Below are 20,797 nucleotides of genomic sequence, written 5' to 3' on the forward strand. Positions count from 1 at the left end.
GGGTGAACAACGAGGGGGACCACAGTCCCGTTATGTGTGTTTGATCGGCGTTAGCTGCCGTTGGTGATGATGACAGAGGTGCCTTTGTGTCCGGAGGTCTGCTCCGCCGGCATGCGAAGGTGGGGTGTCATATCGTAGTGGGTGGGGCCGGCGGTGGCCGAGGTGCAGTAGCCCCGGAGGCTCTCTGGGTCGTAGAGGTGTTCCAGGGCGTAGCCCGTCAGAGAGTAGGCGGTATGCTTGTCCAAGTAGGGCCGCGGGTGGGGGTGGGGGTGGGAGGGGTAGAGGGCCGGGGCCGGGGTGGGGGAGGCAGAACAGGGGCCCGGGCGACTCAGAGGGTGGTGTAAAGGCAAAGAGAGCGGGGACAGGTCCGTCTGGAGGTAGTCTTTGGGCTTGTGGAGGCGCTCGGACCCCGGACTGCTGAGCCTAGACAGAGGGACGGGGCTGGGCGCGGGGCTGATCACCTGACTCAAACCCCGGCACACCACGCTCTGCAGCGGCAGGGCCCCTTGGGTGTACTCCGGGGTGAAGCAGGGACCGGGGCCCTTGGGCAGTCCGTTGGCGGGACCCAGAGGAGGGTCGGGAGGGCCTTTGCGTAGCTGAAGTCGGCTTTCTTCTTCCTTGATCATCTGCTGCGTGGCTCGGATCAGCGTCTCGATCTTGCTCGGTTCCTGCGGGCTGGAGCGGTAGTGGTCAGCTCGGTACCGATCCCCTGAGTCGCTGGCCGAGCCTCCGTCTGGAGAGCTGACCACGCTGTCCTCGTCCCAGTGGCCTCGGCCTGCAGAGGGAGGCAACGACAGAGCAGTCAGTCAAGAGGCGGCAGAAACCGAGCCAGTAGACCCAATAGACTAGGGTTTTACTGATATATGGCTGGTATTGTCATTCAAAACCAGATATGGGCCAATCAATTTAGTTCTGAGAGTTTTAGTGTCCTATGGTCTAAATGCTGTTTCAGAGGCTTTTTCCAACCTGACAAGAATAAAATTCTGGGGAAACCTTGAACACTAATACTAAGTGAACTATCATTGTACTAGTTACATGTATAGGGATGGACGATTCCACATTTTTTGGAGTTGATTACGACTCTGAATGAAAATCAACACAAAAATTTTAAGTTGTACAACAAAACTAATTTATTACATTACCAAAATGGTACAAAACTGGTACAAAAACTGGTACAAACCTTGGTACAAATGTTCGATGGAAGATGAATGAATTAATTACAAATTTGTTTAAATTAAACAGTTTCTTACATTCCAGTTTGGAGGCAAGATTGCAACAAGAGTCAACTCTAATTCTGTTTATTAGTCCAATCGATTCTCAGAATCGACGTGATGGAATCGAGAATCGACTCTTTTGGAGTCAATTCTCCATCCCTAGTTACATGCTCATCAACGGTGAGTGTCTTGGCAAGTACTGTGATAATTGTAAATGTTTTGTGATGGATACAGACAATTTCCAATTTTTAAGAAACACTAAGAAGTAAGTCAAATATTAAAGATATTGAATATCAATATCTTATCTTATATACCCATATGGGTCAAACCCCTAGAGTGGACAGGCCCAGAGTTTGGTCCTTACCATGGAGGTTGTGGATGGCTGTGATGTGGGGCATGTTGCTGTCGTAGCCTTCGCGGTTCTCTAGGGAGCCCTTGCTCAAAGGCAGGATGGAGCGGGCGGTGCCCCACCACGCGTCCCTGCCAGGCGGGGGCGCTCCCAGAAAATACCGTCCCGCCTCGCATCGCCCCCGCTCACAGCTGTGACCGTGAGCATGCGTGTGGAGGTGCGTCTGGCCGTCACCGGCACCGTGATGCTGCTCTTCAGACAGGCTGTAGCAGAGCGGGCGAGGTTCGGGGAACTGCCTGTAGACGCAGGAGGCATCCAGGCCTTCGCTCTGCTCCAGCAGCTGAGGGGAGGCCGAGTCGGTGAGGGGGCTGCCCCCCCACGGACTGTCCTGGTCCGACTCCGAACGCTCCGTCTGGAAACCAGGATACTACAGGGACATGGAGGGAGGGGGGCAACAAGAAAGGAGACAATAAATCGCTTTTAGGTGATGTAACCATATTGGAGGTCCCCCTTGCTCTTGGGTAACAGTGGCTGTGAAAAGCTGGATGCATTTCTTAACGTACAACGTCTCAACACAACTTGTGACTGGAAATGCATAATTTTGCCTCAGATAAATCTAATTTATTTTGTGTTTAGATAATATCACCTCGTTTGCTAGCTAATCATAGTATCTGGTCAGTTTCTTTGCTAAATGAGCCTGCTGGCTAGTTAGCTAGCTAACAGTTTGTTCAGGTTAACTGAGCTGACTCTTCTCAAGCTACTATTTTGAGAGAGTTTTGGAGTAGAGACTAGAGCTAAAGACAAGACAGTTTACTGTGTCAGTGTAACCTAAATTTTACTTATAATGTTACTGAATGGATCTACACCCACACCACAATAAGCTTTTTCAGGTGTCTCTTTCTTAACCGGTTGTTATACATTAAGACATTATTTCAGTTAATTTTATTTTATTTTAACTTGTGCTATATGAAGTTTGTTATTATTATTATTATTATTATTATTGTTATTATTTTTGTTATTATTATTAGTATTATTTGCATACAGCCAGTTCTCTAATGGATTTCCATGATGGCGCCAGCTGTGGTTGATATGTGATTGATGACTGTAAAGCCTCTATAAGCCAATCCATCACTTATCATATATTGATAAAGTGAACCCCAACTTCCTCGCATGTGTTCACATGGAGCCTAATATCACTCAACATAGTGTATGCTAAAGTGTTAGCATGGAGCCTAATATCACTCAACATAGTGTATGCTAAAGTGTTAGCATGGAGCCTACTATCACTCAACATAGTGTATGCTAAAGTGTTAGCATGGAGCACTGGAGACACTACCTACCAGGGACACATGAATGATTTTGGTGTCTATGTTAACCAGTGGGCCAAACTCACAAAAACCTTGGTGGTAAATCCTCACCTGTGTGTACGGGGAGAGTCTAGCTTTGGTCTTGGGCCGGGAAACTCGGCTTTTGGGGGTTCTGCGGCTCTCCGTCAGGCTGCTGGACGTGGTGCTGCCGTAGGGGAAAGAGGCCTTGGACGTGACCTGGTCCAAAGAAAGCTGGAGGCCTTTATACTCCGTCTCCCTAAACACACAAACATAAAACCCACATGGTGTATCCACAGGAATATCGTGCATCTTACGCCGCTTGGATTTCATAGATTTAATATAGTCTGTAATTACACAAGGAAAGATCCCAGTCCCTCGGTAAGGCTGTTTATTAATGAGCACAAACAGCCCATGTGTACCTGGGTATTTTATTTTTCCCAAGGTGCAAAAACCCATTAACATCTGTTTAGCAATTAGAGCCTCACCGTGGTATTGAGAGGGGCAGCATGCGGAGCGGCCTGTGTGTGTTTGTGTGTGTGTGTGTGTATATACTGTATGTATGTGTGAGTGCTTGTTCGGAGGGGCAGGGGCTGGTAGGAGGGCTGGAACGGCTGTTGGGATGCTTGTTTTACCAGAAGGATTGCAGCAAGGCCTTCAACAAACACACTACAGAGGGAAAGCTGTCCAATCAAATACACAGGGAGATTAAAGGCTATGTCTGGCTAAATCAAGCCCACAGGAAAACCTTGGACGACACACTACTGGGAAATGGGAATTGATTTCTGGGTAAAGTGCTGTATGGATCTCGCCATGGATGATGAATCAACTTTGAGACAACAGAAAACCTGGACAGGGTTTACTTGAGACAAATAGTGATCCATCCTCCATATAAATCTCCTTCTCTCTCTCTCTCTCTCTCTCTCTCTCTCATCGGAGGTAGAAAATATTAAGTTAGCAGAGAGCGTTTTATTTATTTCTATTTCTCTTGCATTTTGTATTTTTGCATTTTGTCATATCTTTAGTTATCACCGTTATTTTATACACATTTGTTCAAAGAAAACGAGAAAGAGCATATTCCGGTCTAATTGCATGTATATTTGTATGGATTTATGTGCTCATGTATGTGTATATATGTCAACGTGCTCAAATAAAAAACATTTGACAGAAAGATGTTGAGAGTAGAAGTGAAATTACTCCTGTAAAATTGATGTAAGTAAAGGTAAAAAGTAGCTCATTTAAAATGTACTAAGAGAAAAAGTCATTTTAAAAAAAAAACATAGATTATTACATATGATCTTTCCCTTGCAATGTTAAAGGATGTATGGAAGCCCATTTCCGCCAGTGTGATGAAAAAAAAAAGATCCTGCAAGTCATCATAATGAGAAAATTTCTCAAAATAATGAGAAAATTTCTCAAAATAATGAGAAACTTTCTCAAAATAATGAGAAACTTTCTCAAAATAATGAATTAGTATCTCAAAATAATGAGAAACTTTCTCAAAATAATGAGTTAGTATCTCAAAATAATGACTTAGTATCTCAAAGACACTAAGTCATTATTTTGAGAAAGTTTCTCATTATTTTGAGATACTAACTCATTATTTTGAGATACTACCTCATTATTTTGAGATACTAACTCATTATAATGACTTACAGGGCCGTTTTTTTCATCACAATGGCGGAAATGGGCTTCCATAAAGATGAGTTCAAACTAGGTTCCTTATAATTAAAAGAACCTAATCGGCTGCTTAAAAGAACTAAGATTCTTTTAATTAAAAAAAATGAATAAAGAAACAAACTAAAGCTACTCGGTTACTGTAACAAGAGTGAGTATAATTCCTTCCTTCCATTCGCTTGTATCAGTTTTACTCAAAGTATTGCTTCAGCGCTGTCAGGCTGCGGTAGCGGTAGCAGATCCGGAGGGCGCAGAGGTTATCAGTGCTGAACACACACTGCGAGTTCACATGCAGGTGAAGTGTCCTTACACCTGTGTTATTCAGCGCTGTATACACTAAGCTGCCGGGCCAAACCAACACTCCTCCTGATAACAACGCTTAACAAAAGCCCTCATGTGGCCTTCTTTACCACCCCCCTCCCTCCCTCCCTCCCTCCACACACACACACAGACTTTTTTCTTTTGCAAAAATATGTGGCATCAAAACATGACACTGAGCATATTGTCTCATTTCCAATAAGTAATCCCATTGTGGCGGAAACCATAAAGCATCTCAACAAGATTCATCCCAAAAACAAAAAAAAAACAACAAAAAAAAAAAAAAGGCAAGAAAAAAGAGGCTTCATCCACAGTCCCCTCACAGCAAGCTGGAAACTATAAACACTCATCAACTTTACAGCCCATCAATTAAAAGGCCATAAACACAGAGCTGTTATGGATTTGATGTGGGAGGTTGAAGAAATGTGTGTCAAGCTGTTCTCTGCCTATGTTCTGTGAATACAGCCAGTCCCGGCTGCTTAATGGAGGGTTTTATAGGCCTTATTCATTCACTGCGCTAGGTTGTACATCTGTGAAAGACACACAGCGAGGGTAATAAAATAATGGGATAATAGGCAAATAAATGGTATCCCTCATTTACTAATAAGAGTGTGGCTCATAGCAGGGACAATCTCCAGCATGCTTCCAGGGTGATTTTATGAAGAATGGAGTGAAAAGCAAAAGCTCGTAATGAGGCTTTCAGTGGAAACCCAGCACTGTTTGACTGTTTGTGCAGGATAAAGGCCTTCCAGATTCAATCTCAGTGCAGTCAGATAGGCTTCAGCGCCCGGCTCTGTTTATATACTCTGCAGGCAGACCTGCCAGTCTTAGATAAACTGTGCCAGGTGACTGACGCCGCGGCGGCGAGGCCACCACAGGTAGCGGCCAACACATGAGCACACTTAGCAAACTTAGTAACAATGAGCTCGAACATACTGACACAACCGGCATACAAGTCAACGGAGTGGGCGCAGATACAGTGATATAACAGGAATGTCGGGAGCGGAGACAGAAAGAGCGAAAAAAAAGTGATGAACAAAGTTGCGTTTTTTCCAAAATGAAAAATCCCCTGCCATAATCTTTAAACTTTCGGAAAATCACTTTTACTTTGTTCCTATTTTTTGCTATTACAACGATAAAGACCAAAAAAGAGAAAATCACAACAAGCCACAAAACAATCGAGTTGATCTGACTTGACATGGGAGGAAAATACCTTTTCACTCAAAACAGCTAAAACCGAACCTAACTGGATTCTGCGAACCCACCAAGACTAGGCTTCAACAAACACATGTCGTATTTCCAATTAACCTGCAGTTAATTGCTTTACGGCGATGGTTTGCATAAATCTCTAGTACCAATACTCATTATCTTATCAACGGAGGGATTGACAGCACAGCAGAGATCTGAGCAGCCCTTCCCTGGCCTCGAGCTGCCTAAGTAAAGACTTTTGTCACATCAAACCAAACATGTTTGACTGACGCCAGCGATGACTGCAAAGTGCTCACCAGAACACATGAAGCCGACCACGATGAAACCACTCTTAGATAGAAAAACGGACATTTATCTATATGAAAATGTCACGGATTACTATCTGACAGAGGTGGTAGAAGTACACAAATTCCCTACTCAAGTAAAAGTGCAAATACTCATTTAAAAATGTACTCTGGTAGAAGTTGAAGTATCATTTCAAATCCTTTACTCAAGTCAAAGTATAAAAGTACGTGGGCTTAAATTTACTTAAAGTATAAAAGTAAAAGTCATTTTCTAAGAAAGTCATTTCTAATGTTCTAAACTGGTTTTCTGTTGAGCGTTTCTCTGAATCCCAGATGAGAAAGAGTCTGCAGCCCAGATCACGAACCTGAACCCTAGCAGCTGAATTCACTAACGTTAATTCTCTCTCTTGTTGCTTCTCTCTCTCTCTTTCCCTAATTTTTGGTGTCACTTTGCTGAACAAGTAGCCAATCACATCTGGCTCTTGATCAGCTGCTTCCGGGATGGAAGCCGTCTGATGCTGAAAATACATTTTTCTTGGAAAATCAGTTGATGATTAGAGTGAGTAGAAAGTACAGATTTTTCTTTTGAAATGTAGTGAGTAGAAGTAAAAAGTCTTAAGTGAAAGAAAAACTTGAGTAAAGTACAGATACTTGAAAGTCTTACTTAAGTACAGTAATGAAGTATTTTTACTTTGTTACATCCCACCTCTGATCTCTGATTGCTATAACACAACAGTGATCCAACCTACATCCAGTTCATGAAAGCTTTTCCATCTGCTGTTCTAAACACCCGCTGTCTGGTAGCTCTTTCCTGGGAAAAAAAATCCTCTGCTGCCAAGGAAGTGATGCGTTTTTACGTTTCCGGTTTGTTTGGAATAAGTAGAAGAAGAACTGGGCAGTCGGCATGAGCGGGGATGCTTCCAGGAAAACGAGTGACAGGGACACAGGCAGACATACTCACGTGAGAACATAGTTGACGCTGACGATACAGTGAGGTCTGGAGGAGCGGCTGTTGTGCACGATGGTGGCGTAACTCTGGACCCAGACCCAGCCGCCGTGCTTGGCCAAAAAACGGTAGTACTTAGTGGTGACCTGTCCTTTCACTAGCACTGCAAGAGCAAGTGAGGGAGAAAAAGAGAAAGAATAGGAAATGTGATTATTGAGGGAAAAAAATAAGACATACATTTCAATTAACACGTCAAATATTATAGCGGCAAATAGAGATTATTTGATCACTTTTATAGGTGCTGGCATCAGTTCTTTTTAAATTTCAGGACACAATGTGTTTGCTGTAAGTGTAACTCAGTTTGAATCCGAGAATAACATAACACACTAGAATAACTCTTCTCTGAGTAGACTACAAACTTTATATTCATCTGTGGACATCCTCAACAAATCAATGAAAACAGCAAGATATTGGTCTAAACAAAACCTGACAAAGTAGATTTTGTGCGGAAAAGCTTGAAGTGTTTTTCGAGTGGAGACCATTTCAGAGTTTAAGCTTCAAAAATAGAAATGCATTTTATAGCTCAAAGAGTGAAAATGGCATAATGTCCATGATTCCCTTTAATTAGATTGCCATATCTAGAAACCAAGAGGGCAAGTAAGACAACAAAAAACAAAAGAATAGAAGAAGGAAAAGTGTGAAAGTTCTAGTTTAAGAGAATGCATCTTTAAAAGGATGACTGTGATGCACTTTGAGCACCATACGCTTTACAGCTACTAACGTAAACTTCATCGATCCTATCATTCATTTCAAAGAATATTCGCAGTGAATTATATTGAAAAGTAGAGAAAGTGTCAAAATGCTGTGGTATCATGTAGGCCAAACCACAGTACAACATACAAGTTAATGGAAGTTTTAGACAAAGTATGTAGGAATACACCGACATAACATGACATAAAACAACATAACACGACATAACATAACATGACATAACGCAACATAGCTTGACATAACATAATGTAAGACAATGTAACGTAACACAACATAACAAGACGACATAACACAATACAAGATAATATAATATAGCGTAACACGACACATAACATAACACAGCAGTGACAATGAAATGTAACACAATGTAACAAAACGATGTAACAACAAAACAACATAACACAACATAACATAAGACAATGTCACACAACATAACATAAGACAACATAACATAACACAACATACAGTAACAACGTAACGCAACAACATAATGTAACAGCGTAGCGTAAGACAGTGTAACGTAACTAAACATAGCGTAACACAGCGTAGCTAACACACCGTAAATGCACAACACAACAACAATGTAACTCAACACAGCGTAACTCAACACGGCGTAACGTAACATGGCGTAACATAACATGGCGTAACGTAACACGGCATAACGTAACATGGGGTAACGTAACACGGCATAACGTAACATGGCGTAACGTAACATGGCGTAACATAACATGGCGTAACATAACATGGCGTAACGTAACACGGTATAACGTAACACAGCGTAAAAGCAAAACACAACATAACAGCGGAACGTAACACAGCAGAACGTTAACACAGCGGTAACACAGCATATAACATAGCATAACATGAGGAGTGTGTGTGTGGAGGGAGGTTGTAGGACAGTAAAACACAACAACAACAACATAACATAAAACACAACATAACGTAACACAACATAACGTAACAACGTAATGCAACAACATAATGTAAGACAGCGTAGCGTAAGACAGCGTAATGTAACAAAACGTAGCGTAACACAGCGTAGCTAACACACCGTAAAAGCACAACACAACATAATGTAACTCAACACAGCACAACGTAACACGGCGTAACGTAACACACCGTAAAAGCACAACACAACGTAACAATGTAACTCAACACGGTGTAACGTAACACGGTGTAACGTAACACGGTGTAACGTAACACAACGTAACGTAACACGGCGTAACTCAACACGGTGTAATGTAACACACCGTAACGTAACATGCCGTAATGTAACACGGCATAACGTAACACAGGGTAAAAGCACAACACAACATAACAATGTAACTCAACACGGTGTAACGTAAGACGGCATAACGTAACACAGCATAAAAGCACAACACAACATAACAATGTAACTCAACACGGTGTAACGTAACACGGTGTAACGTAACACAACGTAACGTAACACAACGTAACGTAACACAACGTAACGTAACACAACGTAAGGTAACAGCGTAAAAGCACAACACAACGTAAAAAATGTAACGTAACATGGCGTAACGTAACAGCAGAACCTAACCCAGCGGTAACACAACATATAACACAGCACAACATAAGGAGTGTGTGTGTGGAGGGAGGTTGTAGGACAGTAAAACAAACCTAACTCACACAAGTGATGAGCACATCGCAGGTGGAAGGAATCACAGCTGTGGACGTGATGATAGAGAGTCTTCTCTATTAGATCCTGAGGCTCATAGCCTGTCAGCTCTGCAACCCTGAGGAATACACACACACACACACACACACACACACACACACACACATCCATCCACAGGGATCATGAGCCTTCCCGCATTTACACATACACACACACATAGATACAAACACACAAATACACAAGTAAACACATTCAAACGTGCACACACAAAATATATACAAGCAAATACACACACACACACACACACACACACACACACACAGACTGAGCATACCGTGAGTCGAGGAAGATGAGCTTCATGTCGAGGCTGGCTCTGAACATGAACATGTTGCTGTGCAGTTTGATCTCGGTGACGGCGCTGGGCGGCAACGAGTGGCCCACGGCTACCAGCCCCACGTTCTGGTAGCAGCCGTCGAACGGAGACATGTCCAGGCTGTACTGACGGATCTTCAGGTAGCCGCTGCAGTGGATCACCTGGACCCGGCAGCAGAAAACATGGAAATATACAGAGAAAAAGATTAGAAACATGGAAATATACAGAGAAAAAGTCAGAAACATGGAAATATACAGAGAAAAAGATTAGAAACATGGAAATATACAGAGAAAAGATTAGAACACATGGAAATACACGCTGGCATTCCAGGTCGGCGGGGTTATAATGTGCTGAAGACACAACAGAACTCTGACTGGCTCATGGGAGTCACTGGGTGGTTCTCAACGTGAGGTCCGGGGACCACCAGGGGGTCCTTGAGGGGGTTCCAGAGGGTCCCCAGCAAACTGATGAATTGTTGAATTGTTGAAACTTCATTTACAAGATGTCAACACAATTAGAGAATGTAGAAGAATGACTGTTTTGATCATAGTTTCTCTGTTATCTCTCTACATACAATACAGATAGTCGTGGAATTCTGGACAAAATCATATCTAGCAATAAAAATATTCTCAGATTTGCGTCTGAGAGACAAAATCTCATCAAATGGGGGTCTGTTATTACACTTTTACTCTATGGCCTTGCAGTGTGACTGGTGTGTTTTATCTGCTTTTTGTAATGTATTTGGTTTAGATTCTTTACTGTTATGCCACCTTTTTCTTTTAAACTTGACATATGCTTTGTAACAGAGCTTTGTGTTTAAGTTTGACTCGGCATTGACCAAACAATAAGAATATCTTGCCACTCATCAGTCACTGCTCCACTTTGTCTCCGGAAACTGAGTCTGTACCAGCTGATTTAGAAATTTTGATGGTAAATGATATTAGATGCAGGGACAACTCCCTATCAATTGATGCCAATGCCAAACGTTCAAACCTTGTAGCCTCCGCAGGTCAGACCGGCGTTTCTTTTCGCGAGGACACATTTCATCCTCAGGAAGAAGGAGCGCTCCATTTCATATTCTGAAAATCAAAGTAAAAAAACAAAAAACAGAGACACACCGTCATGTTAGTTCATGCGGTCTAATGAGCACAGGCTGCACAGAGTGTCCCAGAGTGTCCGGGGGTCTGGGTTTACCTTGAACAAAGTGCGAATGATAAGGCTGATGGGCAGTCAGTACGGCTGTCATCTCGTCGTGGTCTGCCGGGTGGATGTATTCATAAATGCTGTTTCCCGTCAGCTCTACCTGTTGGAACGAACATTCCGTCTCAGAAATATGGAAAAATACCAGGAGGAAGCCATAGATACTGTCAAGTTGATGTGATCCTGCAAGCCCACCTGTGACAGGCCCAGATGGACCGACGCCGTTTCAGATATGTACATAATTTTCCCGTCCGGGGCGACCACAAAAATGAAGCCGTCCAACGTCTGGAAGGAAAGCATGAAAGATAAAAAAAAACATAAACAAAAGCGGTCTCGTTTTTCGGATTATATATCATGAGGCTATGTGGAATGACAGCTACAGTCACAGCTGAAATCTGCCAAGGAGCAAAAATGCTGCCTGAAGATATAGCTGCATATGTAATTAGAGTATACCGGCTAATTAACCAGGCTGGGTTAAATCAGGCTGTAAGGTGTGTGGCTGTCAACAACATCATGACATAATCGCTTCAGGAAGATTATAATAACTGTAACAACAACAGGAGTTGATGATAATCATTTGAGAAAGGCAGATAACATGACAACATGGCAATTTGCCACCACTTTTAAATAAATAGTGGAATAATAATTGTACATTTATTTTAATGCATTATAATATGAAATACACCTATTATTATTATTATTATTACAATTATTACTATTATGATTATTGTTATTATTGTTGTTTTTGTTGTGTTATTATTATTATTGTTATTATTATAACTAATAGTAGGCTACTACTATGCTTCTGCTATTACTAGTCCTACTACTATTACTACCACTACTACTAATAATATCTTTTAGAGTTAAAAATAAGAATATGGTTCCAAATCATACACATCTTTCTATAGCTGCCCAGTCTCTAGCCCTGTTTGGCCCGTCTCTAGCCCTGTTTGGCCAGCCTGTAGCCCTGCTCCACCGTGTCGGCTGTGAGCGGTGCGGGACAGGCGGAGGCTCGGCGCGTGAGCAGGAATATGTTCAGCTCATTTCAGACTTCCAGCACGAGAGAGAAGCAGCAGGAGGCAGATGGCAGCAGCCACTAAACCACTTCCCCTACACCACGGATAATAACAATAATAATGATAATAACAATAATAATAATAATAATAATAATAATGATAATAAATGTAAATGTCTAATTAGAATCGATTCAGCTTGAGTAGTATTGATACATTCTACTTTTTCATTATGATTATTATTCATTTATTATTTTTAACATTATGAAAGGCCTATTATGAGACAGTGTGACGAGTCAGACGTGGAACTGCAAAAACAATTCGCCCGCAAATTTCGGCACGATGCTTTTGAGGCGTGAAAAAACAAAACAAACAAACAAACAAAAACAAAAAAAACAGCTTATACTGCAAATAATAAGAGTAAATATCTCGGTCTTCCATAACCTGCCTGTAGGAGATGGGAGCCTAATTCCCGGCCGACTCCATCCAGAGAGTTGCGGCTCACGTGACCCCACGACTCCCCAAGGCCTGGAACACAAAGCACACACAGGAGGAGAAATGAAGAGAGAAATCAGATTTAATTCCCTGAAAGGAAACAAGAGAAAATGATAAATTCGATAAGGTATATTAGATATTGATAGATATTAGAAGTCTTAATTAATTAGTCTCTATATATTATTGTATCTGGGTATCCTATAGGCTACAATTAAAACTGTTGAGGTATAAATATGACTAAAAATAAACGCTAATGCTGCGCTACAAAATAATTAATATTGAAGGTCTAATCTTTATTAGTCTATATAAACTGTTTGATTTCCTCATTAGGACTTTAACAGTGACAAGCAGGTCTAATACTCGATATGCGATTAAAAATAAGTGCAGGCAGCAATAATGTTTGTACAAAACTAAGTATGATAACCTGTTTTTATGGTCTATTAAAAGGCTTAATCTTAGTCTATATAGGCTACACTATTTTAGTAGGTTATCCTATAGGTCAGTGATTCTAACCTTTTTCATATCAAGGACCCTAATTTAGTCCACATTAGGTGAGATTTTGTCTCCGGGACCAAAATCTGAGAATATTTTCAATATTAGATATGATATTGTCCAGACTTCCATTCCTATCTGTATTGTAGATATAACAGAGAAAACAGTCATTCTTCTACGATCTCTAATTGCGTTAACTTCTTGTAAATGAAATAATTTCATCAGTAACTTCATCACCCTCTGGAACCCCCTCAAGGACCCCTGTCGGTCCCCGGGCCCCACGTTGAGAACCACTGCTATAGCCTATAATTAGGACTGTAAAGTGTGATTATTAAGACTGTAGGTAAATATAATAAACAACACCGAGGCTGCAATAATGTCTCTAGACTCTAGTTTTCTACATTAATAAAAAGCTTAATCTTAGTCTAGAGCCTATATTTATTATACAACTAGGCTTTGCTCATTAAAACTGCAACGACTAACGCGGGTCTAAAATGTAAAAGCAACACTCTGTCTATAATGTGTTAAGCTTGTGGCCTCGAGCCTCCAGGAACTAAAAATACTCCAAACCTAAAAATAGACTCGGCCTGTATTGTTGAACGCGGCTCCACGCGCATGTTTCAGCGCAGGACTATTTTCCACAAACAGTAAATAAAAATAATAATAATAATGATGATGATAATGTAAACCCAGCATGGCAGAGAACACAAGAACCGGGCAGAGCAAACAGAAGTTTCTCCATGCAGAGCCCCCCCCCCCCCCCCCCCCTCCCCACCATTGAAATGCAAATCCCCAGTCTGCAGAATAAACAGGCGGCGTGCGGGGATCACAGCGCGCGGCCGCCTTCCCCGCTTCATATTAAGCAAATATAGACTTCGCGTTTGCACAACAGAAACAATCAAATTACCCCCCCACCCCACCCCCCACCCCCCCCGATACATCCACGAGTTAAAAAAGAAAAAAAAAAAAAACATAACACCGGCTCCTAACTGCCCACTTCATATCCAAGATGTGAATAAAGAGAAGCACTCCACATAACTCAATGAACTTCTGCTGAAATCACGCGCCATCTTTGGTGGTGTGAAGAAGTAAGTGGCGGCTGAGAGGCTCCAGAAAAAAAACAAAAAAAAAAACAACAACAGCAACAGCGCTGATGGGAGAAATGTCCGCTGTGGTGTGATTCTTTTTTCCCATTGAACTGCTGGGTGCCGCGGGTTAATTAACGACACTATAGCCTGAGTGCATCCAGAAAAAAAAAGGGGGGGGGGGGAGTAGTAGTGGTGATATATAGAAGCATACAGAATCCTCTGGTTAAAAAAAAAAAAAAAGAATATAAAAAAACAAACAAACTGGTATCTGGTTCTTCAATGAGTTCTTTACAGCACCGTCAAGGTCTAAAATTCTATAATAATAATAATAATGATGGCCTAGTAATAATAACAATAGCCTACTTATTGTTGTTATTATCATTATTATTATAAAAATATATATTTTATATAGGCTATATACATTTATATATGTAAAATATATATAGTAATTTATATATAGCACTTTTCAGAGGTTACAAAGAGCTTAACAAACAAAAGGAGCATAAAATAAGCGATAGTGAAGGAAAGTAAAAAAGTAAAATGTTAATAACTGATAAAAAATAAAATCAAATAAAAAATCAGTACAAGACATATGGAACTACAATGACTCAAAGTGGTGGTTTGTTTAAAAATAAAAAAAAAAGTAAATCATAATACATTTCTTCAAAATTCCTCTTATGGTTAATGGTTCTTTACAGCACCGTGAAGGCTCTGTGTAGAACCATTTGAGAAGCTTTTTCATCAGAGTGTGAATATGAGGATTGCAGGCCTGGTCTGGAGCCTCTGTTCTCCTCGATAAGGCCAGGCTATGTGGCTACCAGGATACTGTGTGCGGTAGCCCAGACCGGGCCATCAGGTTGCCGCACTTGACCTACAGCAGGGAATGAATGTCTCGTCTATAATCACTAAACTCAGCAGGGAGCGGGTGAGGAGGCTAATAAGTGTAGGGCTTTTATTCTGAAATGTGAACAAAGACAGAGACAAGATGTATTCTGGGAAGCAGAGGACTCCACTTTCACACACACATTACAATAGAATTGAATTGAGCATTAGATTTTTTTTTTTTTTTTTTTAATTAGATTTATTTTATTTTATTAGATTTATGGCAAGATGTGGAACTCACCATCCCTTAGCCTAAGTGAATCTAAATTTGATCTCTTTTTTTTTCTAGTTTTTATCATTAGAATGGAGAGCAAACCAACAAATCAAATGCAAAACAATCAGAAATCTATTTGGAAGACATATCCTATATATATCCTAGAAAAATAATCACATCATGGGAGCATTTAGGTCCAGTGTTCCCTCTAAGTTGGTAGTTTGGTGACCTATGGTGTAATAGCCTAATAATATTTTGTCTTTTTTTTTTGTATTATTATTTACAATTTAGTGTATATAAGCAGGCCTAGACGTTTTGATGGCGAATGATAAGAATACTAGATAGCCTACAGGTACTTTGCCATGAAAAAAGAAACAAATCTTTGTTTTAAATTATTATTATATTATAATCCATAGCCTCACATAAGTTTACAACATGTTACTTATGCGTTACTGTGACTATAGATGATGAAAGATTCGTCTGAATCGTGGTGTACAGTGATTTAAACCAGCTAAAATTGCTTTTATAAAAAGGCACTAACTCGTAATAAATAGGCTACTGAAACAACAACAACAATAATAATAATAATATCTTTAAAGGGAATAAAAGAATAATTAAAAAAAAATCGATAATAAAATAATCAAAATGTAACCAATATGAATTTAATTCTATATTTTCCCGTGTGGAAATCCAGTTGTGGAACAGTGCGCAGCGGTTGCTAAGCGCCACATAAGCAGCAGCGCATTAATATTTAAATGAACTGTTATGCGGTCACAGGTGCGCGTTTATTGGCTATTTTCCAGCGGTTTAGAACGTGACTCAGCCAATCAGAGCGAACTGTCCGTTTGTTAAGAAGTAAACGGAGGCTAACCGACATGCATGTTAATATCCAGTGATTTAAGAAAACTATCAGCATTATAAACAATAATCATTTCTATTTTCATTCATATATTTTCATTTATTGCTTCATTCATTTATATTTTCATGTATTTCCCCCCTCAAAAGACTATCCTCATAACTTACATCAGTTGATACTACTTACTATGATGCATATGCATTTAATAAACTCTATTCTCATATTAAAGGGGCGGTCAACTCTATTTCACAAATAATCAAAAGGCAGTGGAAGTGATTTCCCTGGTCAGACCTCTTGCAGGACTTGAGTGGAGAGAATCAGGAACCAGGTTTTTCCCCGGTGTGGGGTGTCCTGTAACCCAAGCCGGCTTGGACGACACGGCCGGGGTCAAAGGTCACACTACTGACCGCTCAGAGTACCGTAAATACTAACGACCAACAGCCATAAAAAAAAATAAAAAAATAAAAAAATGAGTATTAAATCTTTTACTACGAACTCTCTCACTTTAGAGGGGGTCTGCCACTGGTCTTACAGAGACTGCGGTTCTTAAAGTGTGTGTGTGTGTGGGGGGGGGGGGGGGGTCTGGGGACCTCCAGGGGGGGGACCTCGCAGGGGGAGTCCCCAGAGAATTAGGAACAGTTTCATATTCTCTAGAGCTGAATTCGCTTGAAAAAATCCCAATGAGAGGAAAGGCTAGTTTGATCTGACGTTTCCGAAAAGCAAAACTAACCACAAAGCTCTTCTCAGATGGGACAAAAATCTCGTCAAATGTGGATCTATTTGTTGAAAAATGTGGGAACCCCTCGGCCCCCCCCCCCCCTGTTAAATCCCAGCAGAGGTGATTTAACGAGGGGGAAACACGTGGGTTGCGGCCCGCTGTCCTTTAACGTCCCGGCCCGGCTCCTGGCCAGATTGTCCCTTTTTTTTTTAAATTATTCATAAGGCTTTTCTGAGCATGGGAATGTGAAAAAAAAAACAGCACAGTAACAAGACCCAGAGCCTTGCAGTCTTCCACAGTGGCTCCAGTGGATGTACTGGTTTTGCTGGGAGCCATTATGCTGGGATAAGACATTATGGTCTGCATTAAGAGGCGTGCTATATCATTTATGCCTTTGTGACTTTCAGTAGCAGTGGATCTGATCTAGACTTACTGAAGTGGATTTTTTTGGGGAATTAGAGACTGGACTTGGGCATGAATATGAGACTAAACATGGAATATGCCATTGCAATACCCTGATTGAAGGCAAACAATAAGCTACAATGGCAGATCTAGAACCAGCCTAATACCTTCCTGATCCTGATGAAATGTTTCAGGCTCATTTTGCAGTTTTTGGGGGATCAGAATCGGGGATTTGACAGTATTTCATAATATAAATAATCAATAAGGAGATCTTAGCTTGGGCCTTATATAGTATATGCAGCAACATTTCTACTAGAATTGTGTTCATAGTGTTTCATGCTCCTTAGCTCTGTTATTTTTTAGTTTCCACGTCAATTTCCACTTCTCTTTGCAGTATTCAGTGATGTAAATAATCAATAAGGGCCTGATCTGATGAGCCTATATGCAAAAAAACATTTAGACTAGAATTGGTTCTGTCCAAAGCATGTTTTACACTTCTTTCCTGTGTTTTTTTTTTTTTTTTTACCTCTATTTATTCAATTTCTAACCCTTGTTTTGCCATATAGGGATCCAATGGAGGAAATGATCAATAAAGTTATTAAAGCTGTCATCGGTTAGATCTAATATAGGCAGCGATCTGGATTTGCCTGCATCTTAGGATCTTAGGATGTGTCTTATAGAGTAAATGCATTTTAGACTCAGACTTTAGACTTAGCCTAGTTGAAAGTGTTTCATGGATCTTTCCTTCGATTTCTTACCTCTTACCTTTTTTTTTTTTTTACCATCTGGATTTTAAACATTACATTTTTTTTTTTTTTACTCTAATTTTGCAGTTCTGGAATCAGTGATGTAAACCTGGATTTGATGATCTGATGCTGTGGTCTTTCTATAGAACACGCACCAGCATTTAGACTAGAATCCGCTCTGTTCAAAGCACATTTTATGCTTCTTTTTTCTGTTTTTTTCTCTCTTTTTTTTTACCCCCATTTTTACTCTCTGGGTTTTCCTTCCATTTATCCTTTCCATCTCATGTTGCAGTATTGTAATCCAGTGTTATAAATGATCCATAAAGGGTCGATCTGATCTAAACGGCTTTAACCTGGATCTACTTGCATGGGTTTTTTTTTTACGTTGCTTGGTCTTACATTTCGCGCCCGGTTCCTTTGTGTGTGTGTGTGTGTGTGTTTTTTTTTTTTTTTTTCCTCCACTGTCTTTGTCATCCCTCCTTCCCCAACACCACAGCCTCCTTTACTGTTACAAGGAGCTCCATATGTTGAGGGATCAGACGTGCGGATCCGACTAATATCCGCGGCCCCGCAGCAGTCACGCAGCACGGAGACTCATCACCGCTCATCTGCTGGCTGCCAGGGGCCGCGGGGGCCCCCGGAGAGAAACCACACCACTGCAGGGCCGGGCCGGGCCGGGGGACACGCGGGGCCTACCGCTGCCGGCCGACTGACTCTATAGACTCACTCAGTCCAGGTGGACACACGCAGGAGCATAGAAATCCCTTTTAAAATGTTTTTTTTTCTATTTGAATGCCGTGGGAATAAGCTGCATATTATTGAGCTTTAATGTTAACACCAGCGAAGAAGACTCTATATACATTAAAACAGCAGGCGATCCAGACGCATCAAAGCAGTGTGCTGGAATAAATCTGTTTGAATCATAATTAATTATTTAGAAGCTCATGTCTGCCCGAAACTGCGCGCTGTTTTTTTTTCCATAAATACCTCCATGTTAAACACACACATATATATATATATATATATATATATATATATATAGGCCTATATTTTACAGGATTGAAACAAATCAGACAATTTTATTCACATGAGGCAGAGAGGGAGAATAAAATATCACGCCCAGTGACGTGGAGAAACATATATATTTTAGGTGATAAATTGCAGGAATTAGCCTATACCGATTTTTATTTATTGACCAAATCTGTAATTTGAAAACACACACCACTACAAAAAAAATCACTATTCAACCTGCGGGCCATCTGATGTTTTCCCTGTCTGTAAGATTAGGGTTTAGGTTAATACGCTTAGAAAAAACTTCATAAATAAAAATCATGAAGCGTTTCGACGTGGCTTCCCCAGAAAGTGAGAATATCATTACTTTGCAAAAAGGATAATACAAATATTAACATACATAAATAAATTAAAAAGAACAGGCTAGGCCATAGCCTATAGAAAATGGAAATAGGTATTATTATTGTTATTATTATTATTCTTAGTAGCCTAGTAGTAGCCTATTGTTGTTATTATTGTTGTTGGTGTTATTGTTCTAACAAAAATTCTAAACAAAGATCAATAACAGTAATAATAGCCTAATAACAATAATAACAAAATAACAACAACAATATTAACAAAAATACTACTACTACTACTAATAATACTAATAATAATATTAATGATAATAAGAATACTAAGAATAATAAGAAGAAGGAGAATGTGTTTTCTTGCTCTTGGCTCTCACTTCTTTTTCCTTTCTTTCTTTCTGTATTCCTTCTCTATCAGCCTGTTGTCACTCTCCATCCGCAGCCTGTTGCTTCTGTACACGAGCTTACCTTCAGGAAACACTATTCTCATTTTCAGGTAGCTGGTCGTCAGCCGGATGATCGAGGCTTTATCCAGCTGGGAGGTGATGGCCGAGGGCAGCGGCAGCAGCTTGGCCAGTTCATAAAACTCACTGTTCTCCTTCTCCCGCCGAGTCCGGGCCGCGTTTTTAGACTTTTCCTTCATTTTCTCTCTCGCTCTTCTTTTTTTTAACCGAATCGTTTTTTCCTCTCCTCCACGGTGACAGCCAGTCGGTCGGTCAGTGTCCGGCTCTCACTGCATGATGCGCCCACTCCCCCCCTCCCCTCCCCTCCGACAAGTCTACTAGATCTCTCCTCTAGTCGGCCTAAATCCAAGTGAAAACATTCCCATATTTCCAGGTGCGACACTGGTTTTTTAAGAAGCGGTTAAATCCTGGATTTTTTTGGGGGGGGAGGATTCAAATGAAGTTTGGCCCCATCGGAGGGAGCTCACCGCCGCGCGCTGGGATCCATCATCTGCGGTGTGAAGGGCAACTGTGGAACCGCTGGAGACATTTGGCCCTATGGATGAGAAATCAAACCAGACACACACATTGATATGTCTGCTGTGATGCATCACCTATCGGGAGTGCAGGCCTTTACAAAGCGTGACAAATAAATGCTTCTTCCAGTCTTCATACAGTAGGCTATATCAAACATATACTATTAAATATGCATGGTTATTTTTCTATTCACGTTTCCATGCAGTTCGACTCCAACTCTGCATGGACATAGTATGCACGTGTGC

At 40.9% G+C, this 20,797-nt stretch overlaps 1 protein-coding gene across 1 annotated transcript; it reads right to left on the minus strand.

The window, feature by feature from the left end:
* Positions 1–50: 50 nt before the first annotated feature.
* sim1a (SIM bHLH transcription factor 1a) lies at positions 51–20,215 on the minus strand. The gene is made up of 11 exons (XM_071534818.1): positions 20,041–20,215; positions 12,767–12,846; positions 11,501–11,590; positions 11,300–11,408; positions 11,099–11,184; positions 10,067–10,266; positions 9,744–9,850; positions 7,338–7,485; positions 2,982–3,147; positions 1,579–1,990; positions 51–775 (listed from the first exon to the last, which is right to left on the minus strand). Exons 1-11 carry the CDS (start codon positions 20,213–20,215, stop codon positions 51–53), a joined length of 2,298 nt encoding a protein of 765 aa, XP_071390919.1.
* Between the last annotated feature and the right edge of the window lie 582 nt (positions 20,216–20,797).

This window comes from Centroberyx affinis, unplaced genomic scaffold (assembly GCF_046629955.1).
Source record: "Centroberyx affinis isolate AG114_WGS23_722 - 3 ecotype Tasmania unplaced genomic scaffold, CSIRO-AGI_Caff_v1 ptg002631l_1, whole genome shotgun sequence".
NCBI lineage: Eukaryota > Metazoa > Chordata > Actinopteri > Beryciformes > Berycidae > Centroberyx > Centroberyx affinis.

Coding starts and splice junctions, on each gene's coding strand:
- sim1a (XM_071534818.1), bottom strand. CDS start 20,215: ATGAAGGAAAAGTCTAAAAACGCGGCCCGGACTCGGCGGGAGAAGGAG. Junction 11,185..11,299: donor TCATTCGCACTTTGTTCAAG/GTAAACCCAGAC, acceptor TTTGATTTTCAG/AATATGAAATGGAGCGCTCC. Junction 9,851..10,066: donor CTCATCTTCCTCGACTCACG/GTATGCTCAGTC, acceptor TGTATTCCTCAG/GGTTGCAGAGCTGACAGGCT.